Source organism: Glycine max, chromosome 19, assembly GCF_000004515.6.
Source record: "Glycine max cultivar Williams 82 chromosome 19, Glycine_max_v4.0, whole genome shotgun sequence".
Classification (NCBI taxonomy): Eukaryota; Viridiplantae; Streptophyta; class Magnoliopsida; order Fabales; family Fabaceae; genus Glycine; species Glycine max.
The window spans coordinates 4,676,150-4,693,522 of record NC_038255.2 but is presented as its reverse complement, the minus strand read 5'-3'; the positions used below and the strand labels follow the sequence as shown (position 1 = coordinate 4,693,522).

Sequence of the window (17,373 nt, the reverse complement as noted above, 5' to 3'; positions counted from 1 at the left end):
TCTCCGGGCCATGCGACCTCCGCCCTGAATTGATCTGGAGTAGGGCACGAAAAAGGAGCGAAACCCTGGCTCTACTGACTGAGGCTGAGCTGGTAGAGACACTCATGGATCTGCACCTGCCCCCTGTGGTTGGCCGCCTGCTGGCGAACCAAGTGCTGCAAATACCGCTCCATGCCAAATGACCCAGCTGGATCAGCCTGATGAGGTGGTGACGGTGCGTCTGTGGCCTGCGGTGCATCACCCTGCGCTTGTCTAGGCGTGCAATACTTCTCAATGAAGGCCCGGGTGATCGGCGGTCGAATCACCTTACTAGGTGTGACGGGAACCCTGAATGACTAGCAGAGACCCGTGATCAATGCTGGAAACCCCAAGGCCTTGTTAGACTTATCCGGGTCTAGAGGGTGCCTGGTAGGTGGCATACCTGCAAATAAATAAATGACGTCAGCGATCAACTGAGCCACATGGACGTTCATCTGTGTCAGGATGGCATACACCAGCTGACACTTCGGCAAAGGGAGGTCAGAGTTATGATCGCTGGGCTGGATGTTACTGAGCAGCAACGTCATCCACATTTGAGTCAAGGTGGTCATGCTGGTGCGCATGATCCGCACCCGCCTCTCGGCAGCGATTCAGGCAAAATCCTGACCCGGTATGCATAACAACTAGGCAATGGCCTCTTCGTCAAATCCATCGGCCCGGTTCCTTCTCTAACTAAACTCGCACTCATGGCCCTCCTCTAACACTAGCGGGTCACCCAGGAACTGGCTGAGGGCATCTGCATCAAAAGGAATCCACTGGCCCCTTACCCATGACTACATGTCCTGCACACCCTCCATCGTGGGCCAAGCATTAGCGTAAAACTCTAGGACTATATCTGGGTCAAACTTAGCCATGGGAATGACCAACGACGCCCAACGCCGGCGAACTATCTCTTCCTGAAAATATGTGTACTCATCGTCCCTGAGCTGGACGCGTCTCTCTCGGTGGAACGACCATCCTTTGATGGCCTCGAAATGCTGCTGGTGCTCTGTGCTCCAGAAACGATGGCTGTCAAACTCAGGTGCGGTGCTGGTTCCTTCGGCCGCGGCATCCCTCCTAGATCTCTATGCGGAGAGCTTTCTCAGAGCCATTTCCTGCGAGGGAAAACATTTGGAAAGTTAGTTTACATGGAAATGCTATTTTAAAGCAAAAATGGCATGCTAATCCTTTCGATTTAGAACAAATTTGTGCCCACATCTCCTTAAAGAAGAACATTTACCAACGTGCATACGTGCCAAGTATCCTGCTATTTATCAATATACAAGGATATTCAAAACATTCCAGTTACCACATATATATTTTTTGAAAAGAATTCATATATGCATGCTCAAGGTATTGTGCCAAAATTACACATGTCCATATTCAAAGTATTTTGCTACCAAAAATTACCTACGCACATTTGAAGTATTTTATTAACATAAAAAATTTTGTTTCATTCACATTTATTTATACATATATGCACATTTGAGAGTCCATCTCATGTCACGCACACACTTGCATTTATTTGAGAAGGAACTTTCATGTCATCTATCTACACTTGAAAGGCAATTCCACATCATATATTCATTTGGGAAGCATTCTCGTGCCATTTTTGACATGGGTACATTTTTTTTGAAAGGCTCCTTATGCTACCTATCCATAAATATACATATTTTGAAAGGCATTTTTACGCTACCTATCCTACATATACAGATTTTTGAAATGCATTATTTGCTATACATTCACACTTTGCAAGGTATTTTTATGCCATATATTCACACACTTTGCAAGGCATTTCCATGCTATATATATCCACATATATACATACCGTTGAAAGGTATTTTCCATGCTACCTAGGTGCAAGGTATTCCTCATGGGGCAGTCAAATTTAAATTCTAATAAAAACCTCTCAAACATGTCCTAATATTCATGCCTTTTTACATTCAAAACCAAAACTTACATTCCTAGGCGTAAGTCATGCTTCCTTGTATTGAAATTAAAAGCTTGGGTTCCTAGGCCTAGAATCGCATTCGAGCACTCATTTAAACCTCTACGTGTTGTCCTTATACATATAAATCAGTCCCACAATCCCAAGCTTACAAAACCATGCCCATATGTCATTGAAGCATTTCACCGAGCACTTGGTGGGCACATGTTTTGGCATGAATAGCAAGAGAATGGGGGCAATGTGGCATGCCCCATTATTCCAGAATGCAACATAGGCCTAAGGCCATCCCTTACAACCCCATAAGTGAGGGGGGAGAGTTTTGGGTGGAGGAAAACTCCTCCTCACTCGTTTTTTATTTGCAGGTGCAGGGGAGCTCGCCCAGGCGAGCTAACCTGCATTTTTTTTTTTGGCGAAACAAGTAAGACTCCTAAGGGTCAGCGTTCGCTTACTCGAAACCCCTCATGGTACATTAGGCATCTAATACTCACTTTATAGACACGACAACAATAATTACTGGAGATTTTAAAGGATACTAGGCTGCCTTGTAGCGGTGCTTTCCATTTGTCCAGAGCTAAGCAAGGGACGACGACCCATCGGTTGTGACCCTAGCCTCTACTTGCGTCCGTCCCTAAGTACTTGAAAGTAGGAAACAACAATGCGTGGCAAATCGTGACCGCGTCGTCGTCTTACCTTGATTGGTTTCTGCCTTTGACCTTGTCTTGACCTCTGACCGTTGCCTAAGACGATTCTGTCCCTGTTATCACAAAAATATGCATGCGTATGCGTATGCATGAATGTTTTCAAATGCGATAATCTTCTTAGCGAAAGCTGGTTAGGTTCAGTTTTAATTAAGCGCTTGAGGCACCCCATGACCTAAGCGAAAGGGCTCAGGTTATTACAAACTGCACATGATTTAAAACCAAAGTGAGGACTGAAGCCTCAGACCCATGTTCTCTTTTTTTAAAGAACTGTGACGAGCCAATTACAGCGGACAGGAATCCCTGGAGGAAACCAAGAAGAACACACAAACACAAAAACAAAAAGAACACGCAGCGATTTCCTCAATTGCCCTAGATTTCAAGCGTAATATCGTTTAACGACATCGGAGTTCACGGGTGAGGGTAGCTTCTCGCCATCCATGTTGGTGAGTACCAGAGCCCCCCTTGAAAAAGCCCTTTTCACAACGAAAGGTCCTTCGTAATTCGGGGCCCACTTCCCTCGATTATTTTTAACAGCGTGGGATATCTTTTTTAGGACAAGGTCCCCCTGATTGAACTTGTGCGGGCGTACCTTCTTGTCGAATGTGTTCTTTATCCTTTGTTGATACAGGCGCCCATGGCTCATGGTCGTCAAACGCTTACCTTCAATAAGGTTGATTTGGTCGTAGCGTGTTTGAGCCCACTCTGATTCTTCTAGGCCCGATTCCGCTAGTATCTTCTGAGTAGGGACCTCTACCTCAAATGGGAGTACCGCTTCCATCCCATAAACCAAGGATTACGGCGTTGCTCCAGTAGAAGTTCGTATCGAGGTTCAATATCCATGCAGGGGAAAAGGCAACATCTCATGCCAATCTTTGTATGACACCATCATCTTCTGAATAATCTTCTTAATATTTTTATTTGTAGCCTCCACAGCCCCGTTCATCTTTGGCCGATAGGGGGTGGAGTTATGATGCTGGATCTTGAAATCCCCGCACATTTCCTGCATCATTTTGTTATTCATATTGGTGCCATTGTCAGTAATGATCTTTTTAGGGAGTCCGTATCGACAAATCAGTTCCTTCTTTATGAATCTGACCACCACACTCCTCGTGACATTGGTATAAGAAGTCGCTTCGACCCATTTGGTGAAATAATCTATCGCCACGAGAATGAAGCGATGACCGTTCGAAGCTTTGGGTTCGATGGCCCCAATGACATCTATTCCCCACATGGAAAAAGACCAAGGGGCGGACATGACATTCAGAGGATGTGGCAAAACAATGACATTGTCCGCGTACGCTTGACATTTATGGCATTTCCTTACATGGGCGCAGCAATCGCTTTCCATAGTGAGCCAGTAGTAACCTGCTCTAAGGATCTTCCTGGCCATAGCATGCCTATTGGCATGTGTCCCAAATGAACCCCCATGGATTTCCTCAATCATGTAGTTCGCCTCTTTGGCATCTACGCATCGCAGGAGGGTCATGTCGTGGTTTCGTTTGTACAGGATGGTATCACTCACAAAGAAACCAGTAGCCAATCTCCTTAACATTCTTTTGTCATTGTCGAAAATCCCTGGTGGGTATTCTTTGTTCTCGACATACTGTTTGATGTCGAAATACCACGGTTTCCCATCTTGCTCTTCCTCTATCGCACAACAATGTGCCGGCTTACCCCGAGATCTGAATTCAATGTATGGCAGATCCCCGTGTGAGGCAAGTTGAAACATGGATGCCAAGGTGGCCAATGCATCGGCCATTTGGTTCTCTTCCCGAGGTATGTGCTGGAAAGAAATGTCGTCAAAGAATTTGGCTAACTTCAAGATATGAGTTTGATAGAGTATCAACTTTTGATCCCTAGTTTCCCATTTTGCTCTCAACTGGCATATTACCAAAGCCGAGTCTCCATACACTTTGAGTAGCTTTACGTCAAAATCAATGGCCGCTTGAATCCCAAGGGCGCACGCTTCATATTCGGCCATATTGTTGGTACAATCGAAACCTAGCTTGGCCGTGAAAGGAATACATTGATCATCTGGGGATACAAGGACTGCCCCTACTCCATGACCCAAAGCATTAGATGCATCATCGAAACAAACAATCCATTTGTCTATATCCTCGTGCGTCCGCTTTTCTTCGAATATGGCCATGATGTCTTCATCCGGGAACTCGGGGTGTATCGGCCGGTAACAAATAATCTGCCAAGACGCTTCCCTTTATCGCCTTTTGGGTGACGTACACAATATCGAATTCAGATAGTAGTACCTGCCACCTAGCGATTCATCCCGTGAGGGCCGACTTCTCAAAGATGTATTTCACGGGATCCATTTTGGAAATAAGCCACGTGGTATGACTGAGCATGTACTGCCTAAGACGATGTGACGCCCATACCAAGGCACAACATGTCCTTTCCAACATTGAGTAATTCATCTCACAGGCGGTAAACTTCTTGCTTAAATAGTAAATGGCTTGTTCCTTTTTCCCAGAGTCATCGTGCTGACCCAACACGCACCCCATAGACTTGTCTAACACAGTCATGTACAGGAAAAGAAGTCTTCCTGTTACAGGTGGCATGAGCACCGGGGGATTCACGAGGCTCTGCTTGATTTTTTCGAAGGCCTCTTGGCAGTCGCTGTTCCACAGGACCGCCTGGTTCTTACACAATAGTTTGAAGATGGGCTCGCAGGTAGGGGTGAGTTACGAGATAAATCTCGCGATGTAATTCAACTTGCCCAGGAAACCTCGAACCTGCTTCTCCATGCGTGGCTCTGGCATTTCAAGAATGGCCTTCACTTTCTCGGGATCTATCTCTATCCTTTTCTGGCTCACGATAAATCCCAATAACTTCCTCGATTTCACCCCGAAGGTGCACTTGGCGTGGTTTAGTTCCAGTTGGTATTTTCGCAGCCTTCCAAACAGCTTACGCATATTGACAAGGTGTTCATCCTCGGTCCGAGATTTGGCAATCATGTCATCTACATAGACTTCTATCTCTTTATGCATCATGTCGTGGAACAATGCTACCATGGCACGTTGATAGGTTGCCCCAACATTTTTCAGCCCGAAGGCCATCACTTTGTAGCAGAATGTTCCCCATAGGGTGACGAAAGTAGTCTTCTCCACATCTTTGGGTGCCATCTTTATCTGATTATACCTTGAGAAACCATCCATAAAGGAGAAAAGGGCGAACTTGGCTGTATTATCTACCAGTATATCAATGTGTGGCAAGGGAAAATTGTCTTTAGGACTAGCTCGGTTTAAGTCCCGATAGTCTACACACATTCGTACTTTGCCATCCTTTTTTTGGGACCGGGACAATATTGTCTACCCACTCCAGGTATCGAGCTACAACCAAGAAACCCGCATCGAACTGCTTTCTCACTTCTTCTTTAATTTTCAAAGACATTTTGGGTCTCATCCTTCGTAGTTTTTGCTTAACCGGGGAAGACCCAGGATTCAATGGCAACTTATGTTGCACAATGTCGAGGTCCAGACCTGACATGTCTTGGTACGACCATGAAAAAATGTCTTGATATTCTTCAAGAAGGGTTATCAAACCTTGGCGGATAGGTGCAGTCATACCGGTTCCTACTTTCACTTCTTTCTTTCCCTCCCCGGTCTCTAAGTTTATCAGTTCGGTTTCCTCTTGGTGACGCTTCATTTCGCGTTCTTCCTGAGCGATCAACCTTTCCAACTCTGGTGAAAGGACGTCCTCTTCCTCTTCTTCGTTTATTGTTTGACTTACTTTTCGGTCGAAATCGATTATCAAACCCTCATTGTTAGGATCCTCAAAGGATCGACCCTCATATCTAAACCATTCAAGACAAAACACAAAAACATGCAAAATAATATGAGAAAAGGTGGAATCGCAAGAACAGATGAAACAAGATCTCTTTGTTAATTAATAAGGTAGGTTTCACAAAACAAAAGAGAAAGGAATCTATAGCCTCTAATTACATTGAATCAGCGGTATAGACTTCCGACTGGCTCATCACGCGCCAGTTCCCCACTTGGGAATTGGGATGGCACAGTCGTACGAAACTTGGCGGATCTTGTGGAGACTCCTCTCCTATTGCCACCACCTCTTCTTCGAACATTATCCCGACACTTGTGAAACACTGGCTAACATGGTCGGGCCATGCCCTATCTACCCGGAGTCTTGATGGTGCATTCCTTCTTCCCGGTTTCCCAGGTTCATACCCACCCCCATATTTGTACGGGTTCCCCCTAATGTCGACCACATCGGCATTCCCGTGGCTGTCCTTGCCCAGACCCATTCCGGGCTCATAACCGTGCCTGAGCATCACCCGTGCCACCATTAGGGCCGCATTACAGAGACAAGGCAGCAACAGACTCGTTTCCACAAAGGCACAACTCACCACCTCGAAGGATTGGAAAGCTGTTTCCAATGATTCCTCTGTTGCTTCCACATATGGCACGGAGGAGGGCCAGTTCACCAACATATCTTCTTCGCCTGACACTATCACCAAGAGTCCACCAACCGCGAATTTCAACTTCTGGTGAAGCATCGAAGGGACCACTCCTAGCGCGTGAATCCAGGGTCTCCCCAAAAGGCAACTGTAGGCGGGATTTATGTCCATCACTTGAAAAACCACATTGCAAGTGTGGGGGCCTATCTGAATGGGGATGTTGATTTCCCCCATCACCTTCCGCCGACTATCGTCAAAGGCTCGTAGTACCATCGAACTTGGTTTTAGACGTGACGCATTAAAAGGAAGTTTCTCCAAGGTGGTCTTTGGCATCACATTTAAAAATTGAACCATTGTCGATGAGCACCTTAGCGATGACATGGTCCATGCATCTGACAGACACATATAGAGCCTTGTTGTGCCCTCTCCCCTCAACGGGAATCTCTTCTTCTGCGAACAAGATATAGTTATTGGTGGTTATATGATTAACAATGCCTTCGAAACCCTCGACTGAGATGTCATGTGCTACGTGGGCTTCGTTGAGGACCTTTACCAATAGTGCACGATGAGGCTCAGAGTTTATGAGCAGTTCGAGCAAAGAGATCCTTGTCGGAGTTTTATTCAGTTGCTCAACTACTTTAAACTCACTTTGTTGGATGAGACGAAGGAACTCATAAGCCTCTTCCAAGGTCACCGCCTTTCCTTGAAGGCCTTCTTTCTTTTCAGCTCCTTTTACCACCGGGGGATTGACTTCTTTTGAGGGGGTGGCCACGTCTGCGGGCTCTTGGATCATGGGTGCTTTCCCCTTGGAGGGAAATTCCGCTGAGTGAGGGGGAGCAAACACCCGGCCACTGCGGGTTACACCACTAAGGCCGGTAATGTTGGTCACCTTGGCCGACAAGGAGTCAACCTCGGTTGCAGCCCTTTCTCCAAAAGTGTGAGGGGTATACTTCCATGGAACGACCTTATTGCTTTGATAGGAAACGGCATTGGCTTGGGCACTGTCGGGGGGTACTCGGACCTGGAGTCGGTCACATTCCTAGTGAAACATATTACTAAGGCTTTGGGGGTTGGGGGAACCTTCCTTTCTGCCGACTGCATGCAAATCTGCGGTTCTTCCCTATCTCCCTCGGACACTTCGAGCTGCCCCCAGTCCATGAGCTGTTGAAGTAATTCTTCCACCGCGGGGCAGGTTTCCATGTCGTGTGATTCCCCGAGATGAAACAGACATTCGTCACTTTTGCCTCCGCCACGAGAGACCATGCATGTTGTCTACAACGACTGGTAGATGAATCGTCTAGACGTAGCCACATCTTCTAATCTCTTTGACCCTAACGGCCTATCCTTTTCGATGGCATTTACGCTAGCTCCTCCATGACTGGCTAGTGGATTGGTTTTAACATTGGGGCCCTCTTCTTGAAATGATAGCCAGCTGGCATTTATTAGGTGTTGCACCTTATACTTGAATGGCAGGCAAGAGTCAATGTTGTGTCCGGGGGCTCCACTATGGTATGCGCATGTGGCATTTGAGTTGTACCACTTGAGGTATGGTGGCTGGAAGACCTTCCCGGGTATGGCCACCACCAAATGATTTTCCAATAATGAGGGCCACAACTCATAATACGCCATGGGAACATAAGAGAACTCGTCTCTCGGGGGACGTCGTGCATTGTTATAGCTCGCCCCAGGAGTTGTATTATTGGCTGGCCGGGGAATGGCTGGAGTTGTGTGTTGGGCAGGCGTTTTTTCTGTTGCGGGAGGCCCTTCCACTTGAGTTGGGAGGGAACTTCCGGCTCAGATCGAAAAGTTCGGGTGGTTGTGTGGGTATGAGTTTTAGGCATTTTGGGGCGTTTTCATCCATGTTGGGGCGGTGGTGACCGCGTGGGTATCTCCTTCCTTTTTCCGTGTGCCCACCATTGGGGCTCTTCTATTGTTGTTGGGGGCAACGTTGGAGGCATATTCAGACTTGCATTTCCTCAGTCCGGACTCGATTCTTTCTCCGGCGAAGACGAGGTCTGCAAACTTAGCCGGCATATATCCTATCAGCTTCTCGTAGTAGAACGTAGGCAACGTATCTACCATAATCGTGATCATTTCCCTTTCAGTCATAGGTGGGACGGCTTGGGCTACTAGGTTTCTCCACCTTTGAGCATATTCTTTAATGGACTCATGTTCCCGTTTGGTCATGCTCTGAAGTTGGTTCCGATTAGGAGCCATATCTGTGTTGTATTGGTACTGCCTAATGAAGGCAGTTGCCAAGTCTTTCCATGACCGAATCTGAGAAGCTTCCAAATGGGTGTACCACGCCACTGCTGCTCCGGCTAAGCTGTCTTGAAAGAAGTGCATTAACAACATTTCGTCCGTAGAGTATGCCCCCATCCTTTGGCAATACATCCGAAGATGACCTTTTGGTCACGTCGTCCCTTTGTATTTATCAAAATCCGGTACTTTAAACTTGGGAGGAATGATGATGTCAGGTACCAGACACAGATCCGCTAAATCCGAGAACGGATAGTTACCGAGGCCTTCTACCGCTCTCAGCCTCTCTTCAAGTAGATCAATCTTTCCCTTGTCTTTCGCAATGAGAACGAGTTCCTTAACGGGTGCGGATGGAGATGGGACGTGGCGGACTATGTTTGGTTGGGGCAACTCATGAGGGGTCGGTTCCTTGAGGGGAAGTAGAGGGCCTAAATGGGCATCTCCTTCATCATCTTCCTGCAGAGGATAGTCGGCATGAGGAGAGAGCTTGCCCTCGAAAGTAGGGGTTTGGCTCAAATCGTCTGGAGCGGTACAGGGAGTGAAGTCTGGAGGCAAACCATAAGGGTAGGCTTGAGGACTATACCTCCGATTAAAAACTGTCGCGTTTCTGTCTCGGCCCAAGTTTATTGCAGGTTGTAGCACCGGTTCCGCTTCCCTAGCTGTATTGGAAGCGGCCGCCGTGGCATTATCTTCTATAGTTTTTTGAAGCTTTAGCATGGCCTCCATGATAGAAGCCATTTGATCTTTTAAGGCCGATAGGTCGGCCTTCATCTGTTCTTGCACTCCCTCTTCGTTATCCATCTTACTTCTGGATCGGGTGTTATAGGGGTGCCTTTGCGCTTTTTTAGTTATGGTGAGTTCCCTAAAGAAACAAACAGTGGTGAGTATGCCACCAAAACATGAATGTGCTAATGAATGATCAGAGCACTTGGATCCACCTCAAGGCCTTTTTAGACAATGTGATGAGTTTCAAAACTTCTCTTTTTATAAAAAGGAACAAAAGCTTTTATCTAGCCAAGATCATACAAAAGTGTTACAACAGAAACTAACGGTTTCTAATTATATGGGCCATTAAATCTATCATGTGTTGACAGTAATTGATTAGCCCGTGAATTTTCTCTGGGGCTGAACACACTTCAGCGATGGCCTTTGCTTTGGCTAGTAGTCGCGGGAGGTCTTGACTTCCATTTAAGGTCAAGGCGAACCTATCCATCCACATGGTCGCTTCTTGATGCAATGAATCAATCACCCTCCCTCTTGCTTCCTTCTCGGCGTACGCTTGTGCGAAGTCCTCTACTAGTTTTTGTTCATGGGTCAAAGACTTGTTTAACTCTTCTTTGTACTGCCCTATTATAGCTAGCATGCTTTGCTCCATGGCTTCTAAGTGTTGGGCCAAACTCCTCTTGGATCTTGAGCAAGCAGCTAACTCCTCTTTTAAGACCATGCCATGTACTCGTAACTGGTCTCTTTCCTCTCTCCGGAGCTTGAGCTCATTGTTGCTGCCCCACAAAGCTCCTCAAAATTTATCTCGACCATGCTCTTCCTTGCGAGCCCTATTGGTTTCTCGTTCGAGGGCTCTTGCGGTAGCCGCATTTTCCTCTCGTAATTCAGCACACTCTTTTTGTACGTCTGTAGCAACTAACTTGAATTTTTCTTTGGCGAGTCTTGCCTTTCCTAGCTCTAATTTTAGAGCTTGGACTTCTTCATCCTCTTCCGGAGCTTCGAAGTTCTCCTCGTTGATAATTTTCAACTTGGAGAGCCAATCTAACCCTCGTGTATGAACTCTTAGCCATTCATGATAACCACCGATGATGCCATTACGGATGCCCCTAAGTTCTTTGTCTTTCCTTAATGGGCTTTCCCACACCTTGTGGACTCTTTGTACAATCTTGAGACTTTGCGTGCCGAAATCTCTCACAAGGAAAGGCAAGAGGCTCTCTTCCATCGGTGCTCCCCTCATAGGGTACCCTAACTGTCTTATAGCAAGTGTGGGATTATAGTTAATACAACCCCTCGTCCCTATCAACGGAACATTTGGGTAGTCCCCACATGAGAAGAAAACTCCCTTCTTTCCTTCCTTCCATCGAGGAAACCAGTTGATTGTGCTGCCTCCTATCCCAGCCAAGTATTGGTCCCAATCTACTCTTCTCTTTTTGATGCACGAGCAATAACTTTGAAGCGGACACGGATGCCTTATGTCTTGTTGGAATAGGTGCGAAATCAACCACACACAAAGAGTGGGTAAGCAGCAGACAATCCGTGTGCTATTCTTCTCGCACCTTCGGTCAAATGTATCAAATAAGTCCGCCAAGATAGCTACTACCGGGCTCTCCTTGCTATGGTGATATGCAAGGAAAGCATCAATTGCGGCTAGGTCCACCAAACCGTCCATCTTTGGAAAGAGGACAACCCCAAAGATTAGCAAAGCTAGTATATCCGCAAACGGGACCCACTCTTCTTGATTCGCCATATCCCTTGCCTTGCCTTCCAAGTATTTCCGCGGTAGGCCCACTACGTCATTTCGAGTTTGCTTCATACGATCCAACTCTCTCGCCGAATCTCCGACCACAGCTGCAATCTTGCCCAAGGAGGGAAGAAACCCAGAGAAAAGATACGGTTTTCTTCCCCCAAGAGGGCATCCTAAAACCTCCTCAAATTCTTCAACAGTCGGTACTATTTGGAAGTCCCCAAACGTGAAGCATCTCAACGGCTGGTCAAAGTATTGGGCGAGGGATACAATGGCTTCTGTAAATACCTCCGCTGTGGTCAAATCTAAAATCTTTCCGTATATTTTGCGGAAGGCTTGCCTTTGGAGGGGTCCCATCAACCGTCCCAACTCCTTAAGGCTAGTGACATCTAGGCCCTTAATCTTGACTTGATAGAATCTTTTTCCGATTTGATTTGTCCCCATCATTTACCTAAAAAAGGGGTGAATCAAGGCTCCGATATGAATGATGCAATGCGTATGCATGAGACGAAAAGAAAAAAACAAGTGGTAATTTACATATACGAGACCGAAAAAGATCCATCTTTTTAATACTATGTTCTAGGCATTGCGGTGCCCCAACGTATGTATTAAAAAGTGACGAATTACTCTAGAGAGACAAAATATCACTAGCTATACAACAAAACTATAATTTATGTGCTATTTGCAGAAGAATGCATGAGAACAAATGGCACAGAGCGTGTTTGCTCCATGCCCCTATTTGGGGACCTATAGGATAATATCTAGGGGTCTCTAATAACTACTTTCGACGATCCATATCTCGCATGGCTGTTTTCTAGAGGTATCATCACTCAAGATAATAATATTGCGGCGGTATGGAATACCAGCGACAACACATTATAAAGAGAGAAAGCTCTAGACGAGGTTTCACTATTATCAAGCAAGTCGGAGACCTAGCATGATCATAGATTCACCTCCACTCCTTAAATTCCCATGGACCCGGGTATAGGGCCCCTTTTTTACTCAAACCCGTGGGTGCTTAGAATGCAATGTAAAAATGTGGAAAAGACAACATTTATTATATTTACACAATTCAAAAAAAATGCACACACAAAGTTTCAGAATTCCACAATTTCCTAAAATAGGCCTAACTCGCAAAAACAGTCCCCAGTGGAGTCGCCAACTGTCGCAACCTACCCTTTTACGGGCGAGTGAGGTGAGGCTCACGGGTGCATCTTCCAAAGGAGGAAAAATGCGCGGAGTTGCCACCAATGTTTATTTGTGGAAAACGTCGAAAAAACCGAAGGAAACCGGTCATGAAGAATATTCCAGATTCGGGAGTTGTATTTACGTTTGAGGAAGGTATTAGCACCTCTCACGTTTGTCCCAAAGGACAACAGCCTTAAATTAGGATTGTGTGAAATTGTGTATCTAAACTTTTATTTCTTTTTTATTTTTGAGGTCGACAAAAGCGGAGCTCTTGCTCCTACGTACCCTCCATCGAAGAGGAAATCAGACCTACGTAGTTCTTTCTAAAGGGCGAATCAAGCGATTCTTTTTACTTGGAAGGAGGTCCTTTTAAGGCGTTGGACCTTAAAATGACCCATTTTTACTTGGTGAGAAAAATTGAGGTATCGAACCTTTAAATCCTTTTTAGTGATTTTTTGCGGATGAGCTTGACTTTGCGAGTTGATTTTAGCCTTAGTTTCACTTTAGTTATTAGTCAATTCAATCAAGAAAGAGAAATCCCAAAGAGAAATGTACGATTGCTTTTTTTGGTTTATTTTACTAAAAGATATTTTTTTATTATTATATTATTATTTTACCTCTTTTTGGTATCCAACGTGGTTACGGCATGACTGAACGGTCGGATTTCATTTTAACAGAAATTAACGGATATTACAAATCAAATGATCGGTGGAAATTTATTTTATTTTTTGATTAGGCGAGAAAATGACTTAAGCAAATGACTAAAGCACGTCAAAAGGGGGTACGGAAAGTAAATGAAACGAGAATAAAAGTACGCGAAACAAATGGGGACCACCAAGGGTACATAGAATGAATTGAAAAGTTCGATTTCGGGAACTTACCGGTTGAAGACCGAAGAAGGACGAAGAACGAACGACGAACGACAAAGAATGGTTGAAAATCTTCGCGAAATCACCCACGGAAACGTTACGGAAGCGCCTCGGCTTGGATTTTCTTCACGGAAACAATTTTCCTCACTAATTTTAAGTGATTACGAAGTACCAGAAGGGCTGAACCCTTTTCTTCTTCACTCCTCCCTCTATTTATAGGAAAATAGGGGAGGAGCTTGCCACCCAGCTCGCCCAGGCGAGCCAGGTTGCTTCCTCCAGAAGCAACCGCCTTCTGGAGGAACATCCTGGAAGGCCCAAGTGGGCCTGGTTGCTATTTGCACCCCCTTTTTACTAAATACACCCCCTTTACTTTTTTGGTGATTCTTTTTCCGTAATGTTACGAAACTTTACGAATTTCGTAACGATACTTGTTTTCTTTCCATAAGGTTACGGAACCTTACGGATCATGTAATTACTCCTTTTTTAGCTTTTGAAATGTTATGGAAACTCACGAATTGCGTAACAATACTTCCTTTTGATTTCTGGCATTTTACGGAATTTCACGGATTGCGTAACAATGCTTCCTTTTGATTTCCGGCATGTCTCGGAACTTCACGTATTGTGCAACAAAGGGTGCCAAGTACCTCGAAGCGGTCAAACAAAGGTTGCATGCCATCAAACAATAGTCCCTGAACGAAATTAGGGTATGACATTTAATATGGTATATATTGAGAGAGAGAGAGAGAGAGAGAGAGAGAGAGAGAGAGAGAGAGAGAGAGAGAGAGAGAGAGAGAGGTGGGTGAGCTTTGAAACTAAGTAAAGAAGACTAATGGCACCGCTGGTTGGAACAAAAGGTGGGGTCCACATCACACATGAGACAGATAGCAATAGATATATGTCAAATGCAAATTGAGAATTATTGGGTGCCTCAATCTAGCACCGCCTTTCCTTTTCTTCTCTCTCCTTCCTTTGGAAATTCAAACCACTATCATTTCCATTTCGGTCAAATACTCCTCACTTCTCCTTTACACTGTTTCTAAACAAACCTCATCAATTCTGTCACACTAAATCACTCATTATGCTAGCTAATTACCGGTTAGGTTTCTTTTAATCCAAAATCCAAATCCTACCAACCTTACTAATTCGTCTGTCCTGAATAAAGCTGGCTACCTCCTCTCATTTTCACGTAGACCCACTCAATCTCCTGATTAATTATAATCCTTTTATAATTAAAAATAATAGGGTAGTAGTATAAGTTTTTTGTGTGATGCCATGTAAATTGATAGCAGAAACTAAAATCTCTCTCGTAATGTTTTTTTTTTTTTACAGGAATGTCTCTAGTCATTGGTTAAACTCACTTTCTTTAGCTACAACTTATTTCTAATATAAAACAATGTAATTCGAAATTATTGTTACATAAGTATAAACAATTTCTTTTATTGTGTAAAGATAACCTGAACTCATTCCTTGCCCTTGGAGACTATTTCTGACTCATTCAATTTCATTTTTCATCTTTCCAATGCTTGCTCTATAATTATTATTCTTCTCATGAAAAAAGTACTATTCTTTTTACCAAATTCACATATCTGAGTCCAATCAGCAAACGGAGAAAAATAAATATAAACCAATCACAATCATGCAATAAAAACAAAAAAACTTTTGAATGAAAATAGTAGGAATTAATTATTTTCAAAAAAATTGTTGAGTAATTCAATCATTGAAATTCAGAATAAGAAAAAGAAGCAGAATTAAAAAAACCATAGGAATTGAAATTCCCCAAGAATTAGAGAAGTAATGATGATTCCTTTAACTCGCAATATTCGGAAAAAAAGTAATTAGTTAAAAAAATTGAAAGCATATAATTTCCTAAAAAAAATTGAAAGCATATAATGACAAAATAAAATGGTAATTTAAAATGCTCCTTTTTTTCATTTATACATTATGCAACGTGTCTATTTTTATTTTATGTGAGAACATTGTACTCAGTTATCACTAAATAAAAAAATATATATGAGGAGCTGTTAATAAAATTTCCTCTTGTTATATTATTATTATGTATAGGTCACTGTCACAGCTGCTGAATGATAAATTTTGTCAACACCAAGGGCACTCCCTCAATGGACTGGTTCAAGATGTTAGAAACAAGCACACAGATAGCACCTCCCCCACACTGCATCAAATAGAATCAGTCAATTTGTCAGTGCCATAAGTAGTTTTGAATATTATGAATGAGGACCAGACCTTGCACTCTGAAATGGAAATCCTTGAAAGCTGCGTAAAAGTAGTGGAGAAAACTTCAACAAATATTTGGTCAAGAAGAGGTAAAGCTACTATTGGTCCTCAGGTTCGAACTAGCAAGAGCATACTGAAGAATGCATCCAATGTTGAAGTTGCAATGAGCAGTGACAAGGATATCAGAAACAGAACAGATAAAGAAAACATCAGTCCGAATACAAATTGAACATTCCTAGTCACAGCGCATTTCTAGGGATTTATTTAATTGTGATAGTTATATTTCATCTTAAAACTAATTGGCATTAAGTGCAGTTGCCCAACAGGTATATAAGCTGCACTCTAATGAGTGAGGCAGCCGATGTGGAACTTGTGAAGTTGCCCAACAGGTATATAAGCTGCACTCCAATGAGTGAGGCAGCCGATGTGGGACTTGAGTATTTCCCAACAGTGATATCCATCCAAATGAAAGCATAAATCCCACTTTATGCAACATGAGCAAGAAGGATCTTTTCTCTGTTTTGGATGGGGGGGAAGTAAAGGAAAAAGAAATCTTCATTCTTGAGGAGGAAAACTTTAGTCCAAATGCCCTTCAATTGTGGCTTTTGAAAAAGAAGGATAAATTTTGTCCCAACTTATATCCAGATGAAAACATGAGCCCCACCTCAACCAAAGACAATCAAACTCTAAAAGGAGTCCAGGGTCAAAAATTGAAAAGAAAGTCATTCAGCGTCCATATGAAATTCGCACAGGAGCAAGATTATAAGGACAGAGTGGAAAGGGTACCCTTCCAATCACTGAAGAACTAAGGAGACAAGAGAAGATCAGGAACTATTTGTCCTGTTTCAGCTTCCAAAAGCCTTCATTTCAGTAATTATGGACAAATTTTAGATTAGCGTATTAACCTTTCTGTAAGTTGACATAGTAAAATATCACGCATTCATGTTTATTTAGAATGGTTCATTACATTGTAAATATCATGATTAAGTCTTTATGACTGTTATGTTTTGATATATTATCCGGTTTGAGGTGGCTGCCATGGTACAACCTTATATAGTGAATAAATAAATTTTGTTTCATATATTGTATTTAAGGATACTAATGACTAAATTCATTTTTCAAAAATTTTCCAAAAATGTATACCATGATGCAGGGCATTCTGTCAAACACCAAACCAATAGCAGTCAAACAACTATCACCTAAATCAGAGCAAGGAACCCATGAGTTTATAAATGACATAGGCACGATCTCTGCTTTTCAAC

General features: G+C 43.7%; 1 protein-coding gene across 1 annotated transcript in view; it reads left to right on the top strand.

Annotated features, from left to right (window-relative positions):
• The window catches only part of LOC106797281 (tRNA (guanine(37)-N1)-methyltransferase-like), a 33,340-nt gene extending 16,752 nt beyond the window's left edge, over nt 1-16,588 (top strand). Inside the window, exon 7 of the mRNA XM_014771545.1 lies at nt 16,427-16,588. Coding sequence (XP_014627031.1) covers nt 16,427-16,588 — 162 coding nt within the window. The remainder of the gene's footprint in view (nt 1-16,426) is intronic.
• Nucleotides 16,589-17,373: the final 785 nt, after the last annotated feature.